Genomic DNA, 23175 nt, shown 5'->3' with positions numbered 1-23175 from the left:
AAGAGAAAATACTGGGGGAGGGAAAATTGAGATGCCCCTTGGAAGCCCTTGTGGTTCCCTCCCTTGTTATTTCATAGTTTTGTAAAGTTTTAATCATTATTTCTTACTGCTGTTTTTATATGCAGCTTGTTGCTGTTCTCCGTGAAGTCAAATACCTGAACTTCCAGCAACAGAAAGAAATTCCAGAAAGCGCTGGAGGTCTCTTTTCTCAGAATGAAACTTTCCGGAGATTTGTGGACAACTTAGATCTCATTGTTGGGTGGTACAATAAGGTATGTGTCAGTCAATGCTAACACCTGATGGGGAAAATAATGGTGACTGTATGTGATACAAAATCCATGTAAAGATTCTACTTGTTATAAAGCAAGAAGCTATGAGTCCTCTAACCAAGGTATTTGTACAGGTATGCCATTTTCTGTATGTGTTTGATCTAGCCAGGTTTTTCACTTAATGTCACCCAGTTCCCCTTCTTACATGGTGTGAAGAAATGCATGTTCTCCTTGGAAGCTGGCAAGGGGCAAAGACTCCATTTTGTGTTTTAGCAGTTTTCTTTCTTTCTCTGGGCAGAGAACAGGCTTACCTCAGCCCACCTCCATACAAATGCCAATAGATCTGGCAGGAGAGATAGTGGGTGGGTCAAATTCTCCCCCTTCTCCAAGTAGGGAACACAGAGTTGGAGGACTCTGGAATAGCTAGGCTCCAGGGATAATCTCCAGGAAAAGGCTCCAGGAAAGGCCTCTTTGACCTGGTCAGACCAGGTCAGGTGGGAAGAGAGATATGATAAAACCTCCTTGTAGGAGGAAGTGACTCTCTTTATTTGGGATGCTGCATTCATGAGAGGATAGAGACCTCTCCTCTGGCAGGGCAGCCATTGGACATGTGATCCCCTGAAGGTCTACAGAGAGCTTCAAGGTAATGGAGATGCTTTAGAGACTTGGAACTTCTTAAGCTAAAGGAGCCTGCCTTATTGTAACATCTTTTTTTTTAGCCCCCCAGAGGGGATTTTTTATTGCATTTTTTTAATAGACTACAAACTACAATGAAAAATTGGGAAGGGGTAACTACATCTAGAGAGAAAGGAAAGAAAACCAGAACTAACTAAAACCTCAAGTATAGGAGATCATAACAACAGTTTATATAAATGTTAATCTTAAATTAACATTACTTTGAACATAGTCGACTATGCTAATTTTTTTATCTTTTTATCCAATGTTTTATCCATTTAACAGAACCCCCAGAGCATCCCACAATAAAACTAAAGTTTAAAGGCACAATTCAGAGTCCTTCAGCCTTCATTTTATCTTATCTTTTCTAATCCTCAATTTATATGTACGCTTGGGGGCAGCTGCCCCCTTATTGGAAAGAGAGTCCTCGTCGCAAATGGCATGTCTTTTAGAATCCTGATGGTGTTGTCTTCGATTTTCAAGGGTGTTCCTGTAGTTGCTTTCAGGTTAGAATCCCTTACATGTCGCTTTGAGAATCTAACCACTATTTCCCTAGGCAGATTATTTTTTTTGATGTACACGGAATAGGACCTATAGACCACATCCATTTCGCTTGCAAGATACTCCACTTTCAAATCTGTAACTGGGGCTAATGCTTCACTCAGGAGTTGCTTTAGATTCTCACCTTTTAATTCTGGGACCCCTTGAAACCGTAGGACCAAATTTGCTTTTTCCATTTGCAGCTGTAAAAGTTGTGATTCTTCCAAGGCTTGTTTCTTTTCCAGCTTTTGCACCTTTTCCTTGACTTTTTTTGGCGTTGGCGTCCATTTCCTTCACTTTCTCAGCCGTTTGCTCCGTTATTTTTAAAGTCTCAGTCAGTTGGTGCTGCTGAGTTGCACGATTCTGGTTTAGATTCGTCAGCTGTTGTTCTATGTTAGTCATCTGGTCCAGCAGAGGGCACAAGGACTCTGCCAACATTTTGGAGAGCTCGGTGGTCTCTTCCGGTTGAGGGCTCAAGATTCCGTCTGGTTTCACTTTTACTGGTTTGTCTTTCTCTGCCCTTTTCCCCGCCATCTTTATGGATTGTTTACTTTTATGAAAACTTGCTAAAGTCTCTGAAATACACCCACACTCTTATCCGCATTCTGGTAAGTCTCTCAAACCAGATTTCAACGCTTTTTCTTCCGCTTCCCCCTTAGTATTTCGTTGTTTAGTTCATGCGTATGGGAGGGGCCCCTCCCCCACTCGCTTTTTTCACTGTTCCCAGGGGGTATCTTTCTTTTTTAAATTCTCATTTCGCTTTAACCCGACTCACAGTTCATTGTTGGTCATACAACCCCGCTTGGCATACGTTCAAAACGCTCGATCTCCAATGCTTGTCCCAGTCAGCGGCTCTAGATCCATATGGACACTCAGCGGCAGGACTGTCGGCGCGGAGGAGCGCCTCAATTCCCCAGCATCACGCTGGCGAAGAGGCCACCCCTTAAAAACCCCATGGCTTTTGCCAAGGCTCCGGGGGGGTAGCGACCCGTTGCCCCCCCCCATCCGCTGGTGCGCAGATCACATCCCCGGGAGGTCCGGGAGATGCGTCCACCAGCGTGTCGCCATAAACCGGAAACCGCCTTATTGTAACATCTGATAGGGCACGTATAGAGAGAGGGACAGAGGATTGTGTTTTTACCAATTTCTTTTGATTCACTTGCTCAAATCTGGTGCTGTTATAAAAGTGTAAACGTTTTCTTTTAAATAAATATTTTATAACTTTTGATGCTGGGAGTCATTCTCTGTACCACGTAGACCTCCACCGTCTTTGACACACTATTTTAAAAGGAGTGCCAGGGGGAGGGCTGGCAGTTGGCAAGCGGCTATTTCTGCAGTGATGCACAAAGCAGTAAACTGTCCCTGTGGTGACCATGTGCAGGGCAGCAGGAGACATAGAGGCAAGGCCTCAGATCTGGGAAGGGAAGCTGGGAGTCCTGATCCTCCCAGTGGGAAATCCCTAAAACGATCAGGTGGTGGTGGCAAGCTACCCTAGAGAGAAGGAAGAGCCCCTCCGGAGAATTGGGAACCCCTAGGAGGACAGGGCAGAGTAGGCATGTTCTGCCACATATGGCTTTTACGCAAGCCTTCATACTTCATGTCTTTTGTACAAGCAAGTTCCATGATCCCTAGCATTGCTTTTTCTGGGTTTTTCACTAGTAGAAAAACTTATTGGATCCAACCCTTTGCCAGTGTTGACATTTTTTAGCCTTGCCTAAATCATCCTGGGAATCACCCTTTCAAGTTTCCTTTGAGGGCTAGCAATTGAATCCTGAATCAGTTGTGCCCTCAATCTCATTTTAGTACAAATCCACTGAGTCCAGAAAAAGAAGAAAGTGTCTAGACCTGAGAGAAAGGTCAGGTAGAGTTGAGAGATGTTGCAGTTCAGATTTGCCCCCAATGCCACTAAACTAACAATACGTCCTAAGATAAGCTGTTTGTTTTTAGATTAAGCGAACAATTTTGAATGTAGAACTTCCACTGATCAAAGATGAGCTAGAAGAAATTGATATTGGACTGCAAAAAGCAGAGACGAACCTGTTCTGGAGTACTGAAGGTACAACAACCTGTTTGTAGTTCACTCAGTGGTCAAATTAAGTACTCATTTTTTAAAAATCTGCCTTCACATTGAATAACCCACTGTACTTCTTAGCTTTAGATATAAAAATCACCTGTCCAGTATGTTTAGTGCCCAAACAATACATTGTGGAGATATGTGCTTAGGTGTCAAGCTCGTGCCTCGCTTGTCATGGCTTGTTTTCCATGTTCTGTTACATCAAGGGTTAACTTCTTTCCTCCTCTCTGATTTTCTCCACGGTTTTCATTTATGTGCATTCTTTGGGAGTGAGTGCATGTTGGAATCTTTGCTTCACAGGCCTAGAGCTTGTAGCGGTCGGCATGACCTTGCAGCATAGATAATATAATGGTTAGTTTGCAGGTGTTGGGGGTGGCCGCAGAGTTGAGCTTGAAGCTTTGGTGGGCTGTATGGGAATGGATGATTGGGCACTTGGAGAACCAGGGGTGGTCCCACACTCTGTATAGGTTTGGCCCTAGCCTTTGGCAAACAGTTCCAAAACAAACTCTGTATATGCTTGGATGACCTGTAACCCTCAATAAACAAATCTTGCTACCTCAAGAGTGTTGTGAGAGTATTTGGACCCAAGATCTGACATTAGGCTACCAATGAATGGTTTAGATCCTAAACACTGCAAGTTGAGCTGCGCTCATAGAATATGCAGAATGTCACTTAGAATGTTGGTGCCAACTTCTGGAGATCCTGTAAGGAGACTGGATAGTGGGGGCCAGGGAACCTATGGAGTCTGAAACTTATTATCTCTATCCCTGTCATCACCTGACCAGGTGTTATGGAGTACATTCAAGAGATGCGAAACATCTTATATGATTTGGAGACAAGAATTCAGAAAACAAAATTAAATGTGGAGAATATTGAGCAGCTTATGCAGGTGAGTAATGCATAAGAAATTATTTTCAGGTATTTAAAAGGGGGAGTGTCCTCAAGAGATTTTCAGTTTTGCTCCTCTATGGGTAAGTTATTTTTCTAAGAGGTAGAAGATCTGCCATAAATCTGGTACTCCTTACAGGAATGGTCGTCCAGTCCTTTGTTTGAAAGAAAAGACAATAAGGATACAGCTCTCCTTGATCTGGATGGAAAAGCTAACACCATAAACAAACGCTATGCAGCAATCAGAGACGCTGGGCAGAAGATCCAAGCAATGGTTGAGGTAGGAGAATGATAGAACAGGCTGTAAACATACATTGGGAGGAAGAGAAAGTGCAAAAGGCACTTGGCTCCTGCCACAGGAACATTGATGTTTTTGAGAAGATTGAACATCGAGAGCACTTAATAATGTTTGGTAAATTGTTGATATGATTTTAAATGGTTTTAAATGTGTTTTATGCGAGGCTTATGCCTGATTGTGAGCCGCCCTGAGCCCGCGTTGCGGGGTGGACGAGCTATAAACCGAATTTATAAATATAAATAAAATAAATAAATAAAGATTGCACAGCAAATGCACTCCCTGGGGCACAAACAATCAGCAATGGAGTGCTCAATGAAAACAAAAGCCATGAGGTTGGAGTGCAAATGGGTAGCTGCTCATACCAGCCATTCTGAGAATGCTCTCGCAACAAGTACATTCCCAACCACACCCCAACCTAGGAACTATTTACAGAATAAGGAAATAAATACCCAAATTCCCCAAACCTAACAACAAATTCAAAACACCAACAATCAAATACCCCCCACCCTACCCCCGTTAAATGTCAGGGTGATGCTCCACTGTGGCCCGCAGTTCTGCCAGCTCATTTGTGATGCCTGACACCTTTCTCTCTATCTGTCTCTACCTCCTCTCTGTAGTGCTCAGGCAAACATTCACACTTTGTACTGAGGAATATTTATTACTTTATTACAAGGCGGGCTCAGGGCGGCTTCCACAAAACTGATGAACAATATACATTTTACAAATGATAAAATGCAATAAATCATTTAAAACACAGACAAATCAGTTTGAAACATAACTTCGATGGCGATAGAAATAAAGTGCAGTTTAAGGACACATTCAGCGGTGCCACCATGCTAGGTCATGCTGGGACTGAGTTCACACAGGGCGCTGCTGGTAAGACGCCACTCCTAATGGAACACCTGCCTAAAAAGCTCTGTTTTCACGGCCCTGGGGAACTGTGAAAGGTTCCGCAGGGCCCTGATCTCTGCAGGAAGCTCGTTCCAATAGGACAGAGCTACGAACGAGAAAGCCCTGGATCTTCGACATGGTCTCTGTGCTTCACACCCATGGGATTCAATGCACCTGCGCTGGATCGATTGGTATTGTAGCAAGCTCTAACGGATTTTAGCGCCCAGACCTCAGGAATGCACAGGAACCCCTACCACGCATGCGCAGAGGGGTGGGCACGGACATCCTGCCAGTTCCTTCCTTTCTGCCGCGCTGGAAACATCCTTACTTGGTCGGTGAGATTGGTAGCTAATTTTCCTCAGACGACTCTTCGGATTTTATTCAGTCAACCCTCTTTTTCCATCATCTTCTTTGTTTTTTGTTCTTATATCTAAAAAAAAAATCTTTTTAGAGGGGGAAGTCTTTTTTTACCTCAGTTTGGCCTTCGGCCTCTTCCCCCCCACCTCATTTTCTTCTTTCCCCCCCTTTTTTTCTTCTCCGTTTTGTTTATTTTATGGGGGAAAGTGGGGCTTTTTCAAATGTTGTACTGGGTGTGGCAGTAAGCTCGCTCCGCCTGACGGCCACATCCTTTGTATTTTTTGCCTCGGTGAGATGCACCGCCCAGATTCCCTACCTGGGAGGACATGGGCAGCTCCGGTGTCAAAGTCCTTGTCCAACATCGTCCAGTTGACATCGAAGCGTCCAGCACCGACAACGCAGTCTTTGGCATCCACTCCTGTAAAAAAGAAGAAGGAGAAATCGAGTAAGGACCACAAGTCCGCCAAGAAGGATTCCTCTAAGCCCCTGAAGCCGGCAAAGTCTGGAAAAATCATGGGTTCTGCACCTGGTATTGCCCCTAAGGTGCTCCCTGTTCCTACGACAGTATTGGCAGTATTGGCTCGATCTCCAGAGCTTGCCCCGGTCAGCGTCACTTGTTCCAATCGGACACTCAGCAGAAGGACCATTGGGATGGAGAAGCGCCTCGATTCTCCAGCATTATGCTGGTGAAGAGGCGACCTCTCAGAAATCCCCTGGCTAGGAGCCTTTCACCAGGCTCCGGGGGGAGTAGCGATGCCTCCCCCCCTTTCTGCTGGTGTGCAGCTTTCACCCCCTGGGAGGTCTGGGAGGTGAGTCTGCTCGGCGCGCCGCCATAAACCGGAAGTCCATTGACAAGGGCTCCTGACTGTCTGTGCTGGTGTTAAAGACGTATGGTCAAGAGCTGGGAGGTGGCACCCCAAACCTGAGTCTCTCCCACCCAGCCAGAGAACCTCCATCTTTAACTAATTTGGTTTCAGCTGACTCTGCTTCAGCCAACTCATCACAGCCTTCAAACCCTCAGCCAGGTTTCCTGGGGTGGCGTCCAGCTGGCAGATATTGCTAGGTGTCATCAGCGTACTGGTGACAGCCCAGCCCAAAACTCTGTGCCAGCTGGGTGAGGGGGCACAAATAGAAGTTGAATAACATCGGGGAGACGATACCCCCCTGAGGGACCCCGCATGTTACAGGGTATTGAGAGGACACTCTCACCCAGCACCACCCTCTGTCCCCAACCACGGAGAAATGAGGCAACCCACTGCAGGGCTGTCTCATGTACTCCCATGTCAGCGAGATGGTGAACCAGCACATCGTGATCCTCTGTGTCGAATACTGCTGTCAGGTCAAGCAATAACAGCAGCGCTGACCTGTCTCAATCCAGCTGCTTACAGAGATCATCCATAAGGGTGACGAGCACAGTCTCCATACCGTGACCAGGGCAGAAGCAACTGAATGTTCTGGAAGGTTAAAATGTTCCCCCACTAGTTTTTGAATGTTGTGGTTTCTAATAGCTGTAAGAAAGAGTGTGGTAAGGTATGTGCTTTTGTAAGTCACTGCTCATGTCTTCAGACTTATTTCCATTTATTCTTTGCATTCCCCTGGACTGAATCCTCCTGGACTAAATTGAGGCCTAGGTTTCCTGTCTCATTACCAGTGCTGATATCTCCACGCCTACTATCCCTCTGCATATTACACCTAATCCAATCACTCCTGCTATTGCCATTCAGCATCTGAAAACATCTTTATAAAGTTTATATCTCTCGTACCTTATGTTACATTTTATGGCACACATGGCCTGGCTCGACAAAGTGACATTTATGTCAGATCCAGTTCAATACCTCTGCTGTGGATAGACCCCTGAACTCAGGGAGAGGTTGATAATGTCCATCAGAGGGCCAGTATGCCCTCGCCACTGGCTCGTACCAGCCACAATGGACATGGGTCCAAGAGGCAAGTGGTTGGCTTCGCAGACCTCAGGATCCTGTCCATATTGGCCTCAGAGAGCTGGCTGAAGTTGTCAAACAATGAATCCAAAGGTGGCCATACTGTATCAAAGTTGGCAGGCAGGTCACAGCGGAGCAAAAAGACTTTCTCTGCAAAAAAGCTCGCAAATGCCTCACAGCTGATATCCAAATTACTAAACTTTTTGGTTCTCTTTGTGAGAGAGGATAATGTCCTAATTACCCTAAACAATTGTGCTGGGCGACAGCTAGCAGATGCAATGGAGGCTGCATAGAATTCTCTCTTAGCAACCTTCACCACCATCTCATAGGATTTCATAAATGTCCTATAAGATGCTCTTGAAACTTCGTTGCGAGACCGTCGCCTTACTCGCTCTAGTCATCTTAGTACCTGATTACAACATGGGAGAGTCCCAGTGCTGCCATGGAAGACAACAGGTCCATTGCCTGTGAGGAGGCGGCAGCATGAATGCTGAAGTCCCCGAGAACTATCATTAAGGGGAACTCCAAGGCCCAGCTTGCTACAGCAGGTGGGGCAGGCTCTCTGCTGGTGCCTTAGGCAAATTGTACAGCAGACAGATTACCCATCTCTCCTCAGTGCCCCAGATGAGACCAACACATACAATGCCAGAAATCTTTGGGACGGGGAGTGTCTTGAAGGAGAAAGCCTCTTGAATGAGCAGCACCACCCCACCCTCCAACCCTTTGTCCAGGACTGGTGAAGGACTGAGAAACCTGGGGGACCAAGTTGCTTTCAGTGTGATTGTGGTGTCCTCTTATTTGGAAGGACTGGTTTTCACTTTATGTATGTTCTTTGCTTTTGTAAACTGGGTATTTTCTGCTGCTACCAGGAATTTAAGGAATTCCAAACCTTCTCTCCTTTGCTGCTGGTAATGTGACCCAGAGTCTGGGCTTTTCAGGGATCTACCGTATGTGGTCCTGAGGAAAGATAGAGCTGAATTCTGGGATAAACTTGAACAAAAGATGATTTATTGAAATAAGAACAAAATATGAGGTTGGTTATTCTGTAACTGTTTGGGAATAAGGGACTTGTAAATATGTCTGTCAAATGTATCACACACACTGTCCTTTTGACATTAAGATCCCACTCTGACAGGAATCTCTCACATAGGCAGCCATACAAGCTAAGCTCTTGGTAATTTTAACTTCATTCCAGATCTTTAGAGTCTCACTTTTGAAGACATATATACTGCACTCTTTAAGATCCCACACAGAACTATCAGAACACTCACTGAACTCACTAACTGAACAATTCCAACTGATCTATCTAACTGACTTTTCTATAACTGACTAACTGGCACCCACACAGATCCACACAGAACAACTCCTCCCACACTCTGTCATCCTCCAATCACACCCCACTTGTCTCTCTCAATCACTCTACTTTGCATTCACTGCACTGCAACCAAACATTTAAAGACACACACACACACACACTAAAACAAGGAATCATTACAGTGACTGTTTTGCCCTCCTTGGCCCAGGTCTCAGTCATACACAACAGGCCCATTGCTTGTTCTGCAAAATAACTCTGCAGGGTTGTGATCTTATTGTTAATGGACCTGGCATTGCACAATACCAGTGTCAGAGGAAGGTGTACTGTATTCTTGGTGCTTGGGGGGGGGCAACAGTGGGAGGGCTTCTAGTGTCCTGGCCCAACTGCTGGACCTCCTGATGGCACCTGGTATTTTTGGCCACTGTGTGACAGACTGTTGGACTAGATGGGCCATTGGCCTGATCCAACATTGGCTTCTCTTATGTAAAGTCCTAGCCCCCTCACCATCGTGCCTTGGGATGGGGCAAAGGTTGGAAGGAGACCAACATTGCCAACGATGCACTGATCCCTTCTGGCAAGACTGGAAGTGACATCAGGGCATCCCAGTGACACTCAGCATTTGACCAAAACTCTGTGACCAAAACTGATGCTGGTTCACATCAGAAAATCAATTGAATGAGTGGGAAATGTTTTCTTAAGTCATATTCACTTGAATGAAGTAACCCCTCTGACACACACAAACATTTCCATAGTATCTCTCAGTAAGTCAAAAAGTATTTCCATACACAGTTCTGTATTAGTAGAGCCATAATCATGACCATGGTCCTGGCAGGAAACTATAAGAAACATCTTATTATAAAAGTACCCTACCTTTGATTTCTTGACAACACTAAGTGTAGCTCCTCTGCAGTGAATTTCAGTCAGAAATGTAGTCTGATGGTGGTCTTGATGTTAATGGCATATTTGGGAGTTACCCAAACATTTTCTGAGTTGACGTTCAGCTTTTAGGACCATTAAAGCATTTAGCATCAATAGAAGGAAACTGCCTAACTCTGATGTAATGATTTTTCTGTCCACAGGAAAATGCAGAGTTGTTCAAGGCTGACAAGACATCAGGAATATGGAAGAATTATGTAGAATATATAGATGAAAGAATCTTAGATGGATATTTTAAGTTTATCCGCAAATCACTGCAGTTTCTGCTCAGCAACATGTCCGCTGATGTATGTAGATGAGGCCTCTGAGTTGTTTTGTTTCTGAAAGACAGGTATTAGTGGGTGTAGTGCACCCACAAAAGCAGTCACTGTCTCCTGTTGACTTCATTCCAAACCTTTAGTAAAACCAAATTCTGCAAAAAGAAACCTTAAATTTTGTCATTAGAAAAAAAATAAGCAAGCTCTGTAAATGTGGACATATTTTCAGGAGTCCAACTTGTTCTAATTTTTCAAAGAAAAAATGTTAATAGAAAGTGTAGGTCCAATCTGCATTGGTATTTCTCACCATTGTGCCAACGATCTCACATTGTCTCACAAATTTCTGTCTACGTTTCATGCCGCATCCACTTTCCTATTCTTTCATCTCAGCATCGGGCTGTCTGCATCATTTTACTGCTATTTAATAGTGACTCCAAGGTCACTACAGGGTCTCACTGCCTTATCTGAATGTGGTTTTAAAGTGGTACAACTGCCCCTTCCCCACCATCGAGCCGCTGTGAGCAAAAAGCAGACAACTGAAGCTGAATTCCCCCCCCCCCCGAACTTTTCTAAGGAGATTTGCAGATTGTCACAAAGGAAAAGGTTAGCTGAAAATCCAGTCATTTGCGTTCAAAAGCAGCCAGGGAACATTTTTCTACAATCATATTTGGGGTGTGTGTGTGGAAGCACGCCCACCCCTGAACCATTTGTTATTTCCTGGGGCAGTCTCCAGAATGCCCTGCCAGGCAACTGCTGGGTGTTTTGTGTTTTTTACCCAGCTCATTCCATGTTTTCTGCCCCCCTCTGCCCCCCTGCCAGGTTACCCCCTTTAATTTTCTCTGTGTGTGGGGGTCCCAGGTGCTGTCTCCTCCCTGCAGCACAGCACAGTGCCTTGCCGGTGCCTGGGAGGCCGCTCCCCCCCCCCTCACGCTCTCCCTAAACAACTTGCGTCCTGATGTAGACAGAGAAGAGCTTTATACTGAGCCAAATGGGAAGCCAGTGCCACAGCAGCATGGAACAGCTTCACATAGCAAATGCAGATTGGGCTGTAGTGATCTAGGATATAGGCAGAAAAGGTTGTGCAGAATATAAGTAATGCACACCCAGAATTCACCCAAAACCATTCTGGTTTCTGGGTGCACCCTTGTTGTATTTTTAAACATGTTAAGGCTACTGACTGCATGAATATGCCCTCAGTCAAAACAGTGTCTATTTTGTGGAATAAAGGTCAGAAGCTGTGGCTATAATTACACTATTTTGAAGGCAAAGAATTAATGGAGTGGAAATAAAAAATACTTGCAAGATCTGGTGGAAAACAGACCTTAATAATAACAAATGCACTTGTATATTGCAGGTACATATAGCTCCTTTATTTGAAGTTCACATGGAGTTGTATAAAGATGATTTAAGGTACCGTCCATCTCTAGAAGTAGGAGCAGATCAAGGGTTTTTGGAAGTGGTGGAAAACTTGATGAATGATATCTATGATACAGCTACACTTATTCCACGCCTGGCAAAAGGGAAACTCAGCTACAGGGTTAGTCCTAGTTTACCAGATTTTTTTAAAATTAAAAAAGGGCAGAGCACTGAATGTGACGTCTTGGTTCTCTCACATTTCCATATGAATGAAAATTATGATGATACCCAGAAAGAATGCTTAACACATACTTTATGAAGAATATTAAGCACTGAAATATGGCCTTTTAAGGGTCATTCTTCAGTTTATAATATTTCTTCACAAGAAAGTTACTTCGGTAACATTTGTGTCAGCATGCCTGCCCTAGCAATACTGAGCAGTCCCAGGTTCTTTCCATGGCCCGGGGATCAGCACTGTTGGTCCGAGCATTTAAAAAAACCAAAAAACTGTTGGCATTCTGGCAAACAAAAAAGGGTGGGATGAGGGTTGTAATACTTGTCCAAACACTCTAATAAAAATCCAAGTCCTAATGGTAGCTTCATGGGTCTAGGAGGCAATGTCAGGAGTAAGCCATGTCACTTGCATTTTCCCATACTGGGTGGTCCCAATGGTGCTGCTAACACCTCAAATGCTCCCCTTGGTTGCTTGGTCAAAGAAACAATTCTTCATGACAAACAAAATGGTTAGCAGTGCACATATACTAGGGGGTAATCTACCCTTAGGGGCCGCAGTGGCTCAGAGGATAAGACACTGAGCTGCAAACTGGAAGGTCTATAGTTTGGCAGTTTGAGACCCTAGTGCCCTTTGACGGAGTGAGCTCCCGTCTCTGGCCCCAGTTCCTGCCAACCTAGCAGTTCAAAAGCAAGAAATTGGAAGTAGATAAATAGGTACCACTTCGGTGGGACGGTAACAGCGTTCCGTGCGCCTCAGTGTTTAGTCATGCTGGCCCCATGACCATGGAATCATGTTCGGACAGCACTGGTTCTTTGGCTTGGAAACAGAGATGAGCACCGCCCCCTAGAGTTGGATTCGACTAGCTTTCGAGCAAGGGAAACCTTTACCTTTAATCTACCCTTGCCTACCTGATTTCCAGGTAGACGTGAGTAGTAATGGGCATTACTTTCAATCCACTTTCAGTGCACTTTCCAAATGAATTTTGCAAGTTCACACAGTAAAATTCCAGTTGGAAAGTGCACTGAAAGTGGATTGAAAGTGGATTATTTAGCCTCAGTGTATAAAATGGAGTCATCTTTATAGCATGTTCCTACTTCTCACACAGTTGACAACAAGAAAGACTTTTTGCCCCCAGACCCTGGATAGAATCTGGGGTAGGACTCAGGGATCCATCAGGAGAAGGCTGAAGATCTCCCCTCCCCCTGCCTTCCCCTAGCACTCCATCAAACTCTGGGAAAGTTGATTTCTGGGGTCACAGCACCTGCTTGGAGCAATAGTTGAGTGAGGGGGGAGGGTATACTGAGGAGGGGGAAAGGAGTAAAATAATCTCTTCTCCTGTCAGCAGAACTGCACTGACAGAAAAGGAAGGAAAGATTTCCAAATGGAAATCTTTGCTTCATCTTTGCTTCATCCCACCAACCCATGTAGCTATTATACCATGCAGGTCCTGCAACCCCAGGAATCAACTTCCATGGGGTCAGAAGAGACTGCTAGGAGGAGGAGAAACCAGGGAGGATCCACAGGCCTTGAGAAAGCGGATCACTGGATCCAATCCATGGGTTTCTCCACAGATATTGCTTACATTTTTCAAGTTGAGGTATGGGCTCCAGTTCTGAGTATTGGAAAGCTATGAAGTAAACATTCAAAGGCACAGGATTCTAAGCAAGGCATCAGATTTTGTACTAGAAAGCACAACTCCTTTGTGGCATGTAATTTTGGCTGTACAGAATTTCAGATCTCCAGCAGGCGACACAAGGCAGTTAATGTTTCTGTTAACTTCTGTGTGCAGGTAATACCTTGATCCTGCCATTGCTACATTGTTTGATGTCCAGTGATATTGCTTTTGTTGTTTAGTTACTTCTCCAATGCTGACAAGATGCATTATTTGCAGACTGACCTAGAGGACATGGGAGAGTTGCTAGAAATGCGAGAGGAAGTGATAACCATTGTGGTCAATGCCATGAAGCAAGGTGAAGAATATGAAGATTCCTTTGAGAAATATGCATACCTGTGGATGGATGATCCACATGAATTCATGCAACGCTTCCTCACCTTTGGCCATGCACTGACAACTGAAGAGCTGGAGTCTCATGCAGAGGAATACTTGCCTCATGTTGCACCCACACTAGATCAGTTTCAACTACAGGTGAGAGTTGGAGAATGCATGTGTGTGAATCGGGAGGTGTATTCCAAATGTTGGCAAATTCTGTGCCATTTCTTAAAGGCCCTGTTTTCAAGATGGTTGTACCTTGCTCTGCAAGCTTCAGGAATCCACCTTTTACCACCTACCCCAGATCTCTGGCCTCAGAATGGCCACATTCTCCCACTTTCCTGGTGCGCCACATTGCAACCTCCTCCCTACTTTCATGACCTCCCCCCCCCCCATTTCTAAAATCCAGTTCCCATCTTTCCTTATCAGTGCCCTAAATCCCATCCTTAGGACAACTTCAATAGACTTTTAATTAAATAATTTTGTTAAACTGACACTGGGAGGAATTTACATATGATTTCTCCTCAGCCTTGTATCATGCATTAACAATGTTCACACAGCCGAAAACTTCAGAGGACTTCCGGTATGGCGCAACGACGGGCGGGCGTTTGATGCGCTCCGAGCTGCCCGACTCACTATTGCTTTTTTTGAGCCTCCCAGGTGCTGGGAGAGCTCGACCGGCACTCTTCGACAGAGTGCAGGAGCAGGGGGCTTTCTTCTGGCCCTTCCCGTAACCTGGCAAGTGCAGGGGGGTGACCAGTTTCTGCCCCGAAGCAGGAGCGATAGCTGGGAAGAACATGGCTGCCATGTTCGAACTAGACGCAGCCTCCAGTTTTTAAACCTTTTTTCCCCGTTGTTGTTGTTTGGTGGATTCGATGCTTCACATTGGAACTCTGGGTTTGTGCATATATTGGTCGAGTAGAAAGGACTACATACCCTTGGTGGATTTTTTCCTGTGCATGAAGAAAGTGGTCGTGGAATTTGTTTTGGGAATTAAATATTAGGAGACTTGAGAGGGGTAAGACAATCATTATCCTTTAAAAACTATCATTGAAATATATCTGAATCTGATTAATTGGAAAGCCTTGTGTGTTTTGAAGTGAAGAAATGGAGGTGCTAGACGGTAAATAAGAGATAGATGGGGATGTAAAACTCTGTGATCTTACGTGGGAGCAATGGGAACCGTTTCAAAAGCATTTGGTGGAAGAAATGAAACAGACATTTAGAGTAACATGTGAAAAGCTGCTGAGAAATTCCCACAGTGAACTGTTGGAGCTTAAGGAAGATAAGGAAAAAATACAGGGAAACCAAAGGAAAGATGAGTTGCAGGAAACAGAACAGGAGGGAGAGCTATTCGTCATGCAGACTTTATTTACAGAAGAAATGTTACAGGAGCCAGATATCGCTAAAGGATTTGTGGAGGGACAAGGAAAATTGAAAACAAGAGTAAGAAAAAAATGTCTGTTAAGTTTACTTAAGAGAAAAGGGAAGAGACAAACAAGAAGAAAAAAAGTAAAGAAGGGAGTAAAGAAATATAAAGCTCTCAACAAATTTAAGACTAGGAATTATGGAGAGGACAACCTGGAAATAAAGATGCAGGAGTATAAAGACCGGCGACACGTAGAAGAGAACGGAAAAAATCAAGAAAAAAAAAGAATTGAAATATAGTAGTGTGGCAAGAATTGTGTCTGTAAAATTAAAAGGCTTGATTTTATTTTCTCTCTTCTTTTCGTGTGGAGATTGGAAACCCTATAGGATGGCTGAATTAATTGGTGGGGTAAGATAGGAAATTGGTTTCATGTGGGACTTGGTAAGAACAAACGTTGGTACTGGTAATTTTCTGTGGATAATTTCATCATAAATTAATTGGAAATAAGCTTTATGGAGGGCAATGGTAGTAACTATTTGTAATACTGTGAGTAAATTACACTGCTGAGGGAATGTCTAAAAGAAGGTTGTATTGTAATAAGGAGTGGGGTGTGATGGAAAATTTGTTAGATGTGGGCTTTAGTAAGAATAATATTTTGAGAGTATTAGGTTTGTTTTATCGTAAGATAATTTACTTTTGTGATAGTACCCTACATTATTGTAAACTCAAGTTAGAATGAAATTCACTGTGGGTAAGAGTGGTAGTACTAACAATAAAATGATCAAACTGTTTATTATTTATTAATTGAATGTATAAATTAGCTTTGAAGGTATCTGCCCTAGGAAATCAGTACAGAGCCCTATGATTAAAGTAAATATGGTGCTGAAAGTAAGAGGTGAACAGTTAAGCCAAGGGTATGGCTTAATAATTAAAATGAGTTTATTAAAAGTCATTGGATTTGGTAAGAATAATATTTGGTATGAATAAATTTGGGTTTGATAAATCTTAACATAAAATAAGTGGATGAGAATGGTAGAAATATTTTTAAGATTAGGATTAAATATTTTGAGAGTAATATGTTTTGTTTTATTATTATATAATTTATTCTTGTGACGGTACTCTACATTATTGTAAATTTAAATTAGAATGAAATTTATTGTGGGTAAGAGTGGTATTACTACCAACAGATTAATCAAATTGTTTATTACTTATCAGTTTACTGTATAAATTATTTTTGGAATGGTATTTGCCCTAGGGAATCTTTAAAGAGCCCCATGATTAGATTAAATATGATGGTGAAAATAAGAGGTGAACAGCCCATCTGAGGGTGTATCTCAGTAACTAAAATGAATTTAATAAAAGTTATTTTGATTTATAGATGGGAATAGTCTAGCTGAGTGGATTTAATAAAAGGTATCTTGATATATAAATATATACATTACATTACATTACATTTCCAATTTCTATACCGCCCATGACCCCCCTAATGGGTCTCAGAGTGGTTTACATTATACTACTTGCATAGTTTGTACCCTAACTAGGGCCACAGATTCACGGGGAGGGGATTACCTAGCAGCACCCATGCGGCGTATTTTCCTCCTCATACGGCTGGCTTTCGGGCATTGTTCCTGGCGTCCAGGTGTCTGGCGACCAACTCTAGGCAGGCTCTGATGGCTTCCTTCTCTGGCGCGCACTGCTTCGGACTGCAGCTTCCGGCTTTCACGTCTATCCTTGCTACTGACACCGGGGTCGCCTTCCGGATCCTCTGACTCAGATTCTGGTGCCGAGGACTCGGATGGGCCCAGTTCGCACATTTCTTAGGGCTGTCGATAGTCCAACCCCAACCATCGGATGCTGTCTTCGATGTTGTGCAACTCGACACCTCCACAGCAGTCGCCCTCCCCATGTTGACAGTTCTTCTCCAGGCAGCAAAGGCTCCATTGGATAAACCATCCTCTATCCTTCTGTCTTCCAGGAGGCTGGATCATATGTATAAGGTCCAGGAGATGGAGGCTGAATGTCTACATGTCCATCCTAAACCCAATTCCATGGTTGTATCTGTCGCGGTCCGTGCGGAATGCTGGCTGGCACGTTAGTGCCCCAAGGGAGATAGAGTACCCACAGACGACTGGAGTCAGGAACTTAGGTGCAACCACTGTGAGTTTATTCTCACCCAGCCACCACCTATATACAGTTCTGAGTGTCAGAGTGCTCCGCTGCAAATGATACATGAGAAGGAAAAAGTTCTCTGTACACTCTGTACATATATACAACTGCTGGCCAATCAGCACATAGCTGATGCAACCTCCTGCAATACACTTAGTGCCGGGCTGCACTGCCTCAAACCAGTTCTGGCCAGCCTCCTAGCAGTCACATGCTGTCTTTAGCTGTCACTTCACTGACACTCTAGATCAAACTCATCTAGGCCAGCCTTACCATTAGAAGTGAATCACGACAGTATCCTCTTCCGCTAAGAGTAAACGTACCCTTGCTACACCTTTTGATAAGGAGGGGGGAAAGTTGGATTCATTCGGCTGATGTTTTTATTCAGCTGGAGCTCTAGGAATTAAAATGTCAAATTATATTGCTTGCATGGGCTGTTATGAGTACTTGCTCTGGGAGCGCTTTACCGATCTCTTCCAGTGTTCCCTCTAAGCTGAGTTAGTGTGAGCTAGCTCACAGTTTTTTAGCCTCCAGCTCACACATTTTTGTCTCAGCTCAGGAAGGATGGCTCCAGAGCCAATTAATTTATGCAGTAGCGAAATCACTCGCTCACAACTTTAATGCCAGTAGCTCACAAAGTAGAATTTTTGCTCACAAGACTCCAAAGCTTAGAGGGAACATTGCTCTTGACCTCAGTACTCGATGACAAACGTCAAGAGGCCAGGAAGCTGCAGAACGAAGGGTTGTTACTTTCTAAGCAGATCATCAATTCTTCCAAACATGCCTTGAACACGTTTTCCAAGACGATGTCTTCCGCAATCGCCCTCCGTAGGCACTCCTGGCTTTGAACCACCTCACTTCCTGCCGACACTAGGGCATACATAGAGGACTTACCTTTTGATGGACAAGGTCTCTTTCATGCATCTACAGATTCAGCCCTACAAGACATAGACAGGAGCATTAAAGCGTCTCGGTCGTTGGAGGTCTCTGCCCCTTCTAAGCCTTTCAGACCCTGCTCTTGGTCACGTTACAACTGTAGGTGCCAGTACACTAAACTGTCACCAGAGGGAGGCTATAGGCCACGTCAGTCCCCTTCTGGGAATAGACAGCAATATCAATCTAGACAACGGTATGGCTCTGGACAGCAACATGTCAGACTGAAACCACCCAAACCTGGCAAACAGGGCCTTTGACTTCTGCCTGTCTACCTCTTCCAATCCTACCCACCCCCATCCCTATCTACATGCCTGGACCGCCATTACATCGGACCAATGGGTCCTTTCCATCTTGACCAGTGGCTATTCCATCAAATTTCTGGAACTCCCACCTCTCCCTGTAGTCGTCACCATGCCCTCATCATCATTCCTCCTCAAAGAAGTCACCACACTTCTATCGAAGGGTGCCATAGAACCTGTGCTTCTAGGCCACCAGGGCCACAGTTTTTATTCCCGGTACTTCATGGTACCCAAAAGGGACGGCGGGCAGAGGCCGATCTTAGATCTTCGCAGCCTCAACACCTATATACAATACCGGAAATTCAAGATGACATCTCTACCGGTCATTCTACCTCTCCTGTCCAAGGGTTGCTGGATGGCTACTCTTGACCTCAAGGATGCCTATTTCCATTTGACCATGCACCCCTCCCATCAAAAATATCTCCAATTTGCAATAGGAGGCAGCCACTACCAATACAGGAGTTTGCCACTTGGCCTCAGCACAGCACTGTGGGTCTTCATCAAGACGATGGTGGTCGTTGTGGCACATCTCCGCTTCTGTGGCCTGACGGTGTTCCCGTATCTGGACGACTGGCTTCTGGTCGCGCCTTCCAGGGCCCTTCTCATACAGCATATATCCCAGGCCCTCAATGTCCTTCGTTGCCTCGGTCTCTGGGTCAACCACAAAAAGTCGCAGCTGGTTCCGTCTCAGAGAGTGCAGTTGATAGGGGCAATACTCGACTCCATGGAAGGCAAAGCTTTCCTGCCCCGGGACAGAGCCTTCACTCTAGCCGCCCTTGCAGAACAGGTTCAGCTACATGACATGTTGTCTGCTTTCCACATTCAGTACCTTCTGGGCATCATGGTAGCTACGACTGCAGTCCTTCGCTTCGCAAGACTGCGAATGCGCCCACTTCAGCTCTGGTTCCTAAGGCACTTCAGTCGGTTTGTCTCTCTCCATCACAGGAAGCACGCGACTCCCTTCTCTGGTGGACACTGACAGACAACTTGATACAAGGTGTCCCTTTCCATCCCCTCATTCCTGGTCTCACTTTCACGACCGACGCATCACTGTGGGGAAGGGGAGCCCACCTCAACGGCCTCTCCGTAAGTCACAGGTGGGATGCCTTGACTTCTACAAATCACATCAATTTTTTGGGAACTTCTGGCAATCAAGCTAGCCCTCTAATATTTTCAGCCCCTTCTCATGGGGAAATGCGTGTCTGTGTTGACCGAAAATACAACGGCCCTCTCTTACGTCAACAGACAGGGTGGAACAGTCTCCCACCGTCTATGCCGCCTGGCTCTGGACCTTTGGGCCTGGTGCATACCTCTGCACATATTTCCCATTGCCTCACACATCGCGGGCAATATCAATGTGCATGCAGACCTACTCAGCAGGGGTCTCTCTCAGCGTCATGACTGGGAGCTGAACTGGACTTACCTACGTCTCATATTCCGAAGCTGGGGTACGCCTCACATCGACATGTTCACCACCCAGTACAATGCAAAGTGCAGGGCCTTGGAAGATGGGCTCGTTTACCCTTGGAGCAACAACTTCCTTTACATGTTCCCTCCTCTGCCACTGTTGCTGAGGCTCATGAGGGTTCACACTAAATGCATCCTGATCGCCCCGTGGTGGCTGAGACAACCCTGGTTCGCCAGCCTCCTTTCGCTGACCAGGGACCGCCATCCCCTTCCACAGGTGCCAGATCTGCTCCTAGCAGGGAACGGCACTCTTCTGTTCCACGAGGTCCACAAGCTCAGACTAACAGCCTACCTCGTGGAAATTTAACACTTTCGGATAGAGTTACATCGGACTCTACCCGACGTTCCTACACCGGGAAGTGGGCTCATTTCTTAACCTTCTTACAGCCCTCAGACGTACCTCTGGCTTCTGTACAGCTGGACCTAATTCTGGAAGTTTTTGCTTTCGCTAACAGAAAAAGGCCTCTCACACTCCTCAGTCAGAGTCTACTTGTCAGCTATTTCTGCCTACCATTCGGGTATCGAAGGTTTCTCTGTCTTCTCTCACCCGATCTCAAGGAGATTCCTGAAGGGTCTGCTCCACTTATATCCGCTGATTCGTTCATCGGTACCTTTGTGGGACTTGCCGCTGGTGCTGTGGCATCTGATGAAATGACCCTTTGAGCCAATGGCAACCTGTGAACTGAAACATGCCGCCTGGAAAACTGCCTTTCTCATCGCCATTACCTCAGCCAGGAGGGTGGGCGAACTCATGGCACTTCATCATGACCCACCCTTTCTTGTCTTCCTACCTGATGTCGTGAAACTGGTACCTGACTTCTCTTTCCTGCCTAAAGTGGTCTCCGAGTTCCATCTCAGCTCAGAGATCTTCTTGCCGAACTTCTTTCCTAGCCTGAAAGATGGCCAACAGTGTCTCCTCCATGCACTAGATGTTAAGAGGGCGCTGCTTTTCTACCTTGACAGGACACGTTCAAGTAGGAGGGACAATCACTTATTTGTCTCCTACTCCAGTCACTCCACAGGACAAAAGATCTCGACACAACGTCTCTCCAAATGGATTGTTGAGACTATTAAGCTGTGCTTTCATTGGCTAAATGCCCGTTGCCCTTGCCGTGCGAGTGCATTCCACAAGATCCATGGCTACGTCTACAGCCTTCTTGAAGGGTGCTTCCCTGTTTGTGATCTGTGGGGCTGCGATATGGTTTACTCTGAACACTTTCATCAAGCACTACACTGTTTCGTGAACGCCACAGAATGGACCTTGGTCATCTAGTCCTTTTGTCGGCAGAGCACTGAGTGTACGACAGCACCCACCTCCAGGTGAGCCACTGCTTTTCAATCTTTCATGGGTGTGATGCAAAGAGACCACGAAGAAGATAAACAGGTTGCTTACCTGTAACTGATGATCTTCAAGTGGTCATCTGTGCAGTCACACCAACCACCCTTCCTTCCCCACTGCTGTCGCTTCAGTACTTTTCTCCGATTATTGACATGACAGCAGTCAGAAGGAACTGGTGGGATGTCCGCGCCCCGTCTCTTTGGGGATGCGCAGTGGGGTTCCCTCGTGTGCCTGGGAGGGAGACACGAAAATAACGTTGTGAGCTTTGTATACCACCGATTCGGATCAGCGCAGGTGCATAATCCCATGGGTGTGACTGCACAGATGACCACTTGAAGATCATGAGTTAAAGGTAAGCAACCCTGTTTTTTCCTGCTCTCCCCTAGGTCATCTTTCTGGCTTCTCAGGCTTCTCCTCAGAGGCTTCTGAATTGGAGTCTAGAGCCAGCTTAGTGGGTATCATGACAAAGGAAGAGATACTACCCTCCCTTCTCTCCAGGTTGTCTACTTTAGAAGGGTCGGAACAGACTTCTTATGTACTCTAGCTATAACATTTCACTATCCTATGGCCTTTTGTGTCTTTTTAGATTGACACTTATGAGAAGCTCTATGAAGATGTGTCCAAGTTTGAAAACACCAAAGTGTTTAATGGTTGGCTGCAAAGCGACTGTCGTCCCTTTAAGCAAGCATTGCTGAACATCATCAAGCGCTGGAGCCTAATGTTCAAGCAGCACCTCATCAACCATGTCACTAACAGGTAGAATGGGAATTTATTTTGGAAACTTCCAATCATTCCAGCACTTAGCAGAGTTCCTCATGTTGGCAGAGTTCAGGAAATAATCCAATCCACGCTTTGGAGTTTGCTTTCAATGAATTTACTGCAACAGTATTTTGCAAAAAGACAATAACTGACTGTAGGCCACTAATACAACAGAGAGGCCTTCAGAGCACAACCACTAATGCATACTAATACACAGCAGAGAGAGAGAAAAAAACAAGAGGTAGGTTGAACAGTAAGAGAAAACATTCAATAAACCCCAAATGCTAGAGAATGCTCCACACCTCCCCCTAGGGTACAAGTGGATTAAGCTACTCTTTCAGCCATATTTACAGTAACTAGACTCTTAGCAAGCTGACGCTTCTCCAACCTCTCATGCATATGGAAATCAGCCAGAAGCCCCCAGCAGCTAATCTACAAAACGTCTCCAGCTGAAGTTAAAGAGCCCTGGTTTATAGCTTGCATGGCAATATCAGGCCCCACATCTGAAAAGCTGCACTCCATAGGGATCCCAGAGGGGGCAGATAACACACAAGATTTATCTTTTCAAGCTTATATACAAATTTTGATCAGACATTCTATTTAATCTGTTTAATTTTTTATTGTACAATTACAATTTTTTGAGCTGATACTGTAGTGTTAGGCTTGGACATGGACAGCTGAGCTCAAATCATGAAGTTCACTGGTTAGCTCTAGTCAAGTCAGGGTCTTACCTACTACACACATGACATATTATAAGCCACTCAGAATCCTTGGGCTAACGTGATAAAGAAATAACAGCATGCATAGGCTCTTTCCACATGA

General features: G+C 45.1%; 1 protein-coding gene across 1 annotated transcript in view; it reads left to right on the top strand.

Moving 5' to 3' along the window:
* The window catches only part of DNAH17 (dynein, axonemal, heavy chain 17), a 184248-nt gene that overhangs the window by 33607 nt on the left and 127466 nt on the right, over positions 1 to 23175 (top strand). The window contains exons 13-20 of the mRNA XM_015416991.1: positions 126 to 272; positions 3432 to 3540; positions 4344 to 4447; positions 4586 to 4726; positions 10327 to 10470; positions 11795 to 11977; positions 13923 to 14177; positions 22181 to 22350. Of these exons, the coding sequence (XP_015272477.1) occupies positions 126 to 272; positions 3432 to 3540; positions 4344 to 4447; positions 4586 to 4726; positions 10327 to 10470; positions 11795 to 11977; positions 13923 to 14177; positions 22181 to 22350 (1253 nt within the window). The remainder of the gene's footprint in view (positions 1 to 125; positions 273 to 3431; positions 3541 to 4343; positions 4448 to 4585; positions 4727 to 10326; positions 10471 to 11794; positions 11978 to 13922; positions 14178 to 22180; positions 22351 to 23175) is intronic.

This window comes from Gekko japonicus, unplaced genomic scaffold, assembly GCF_001447785.1.
Source record: "Gekko japonicus isolate JY-2015 unplaced genomic scaffold, Gekko_japonicus_V1.1 scaffold518, whole genome shotgun sequence".
NCBI classification, from domain to species: domain Eukaryota; kingdom Metazoa; phylum Chordata; class Lepidosauria; order Squamata; family Gekkonidae; genus Gekko; species Gekko japonicus.
Note: the sequence above shows the minus strand (reverse complement) of the source record. Positions and strands in the feature narration are given on the sequence as shown.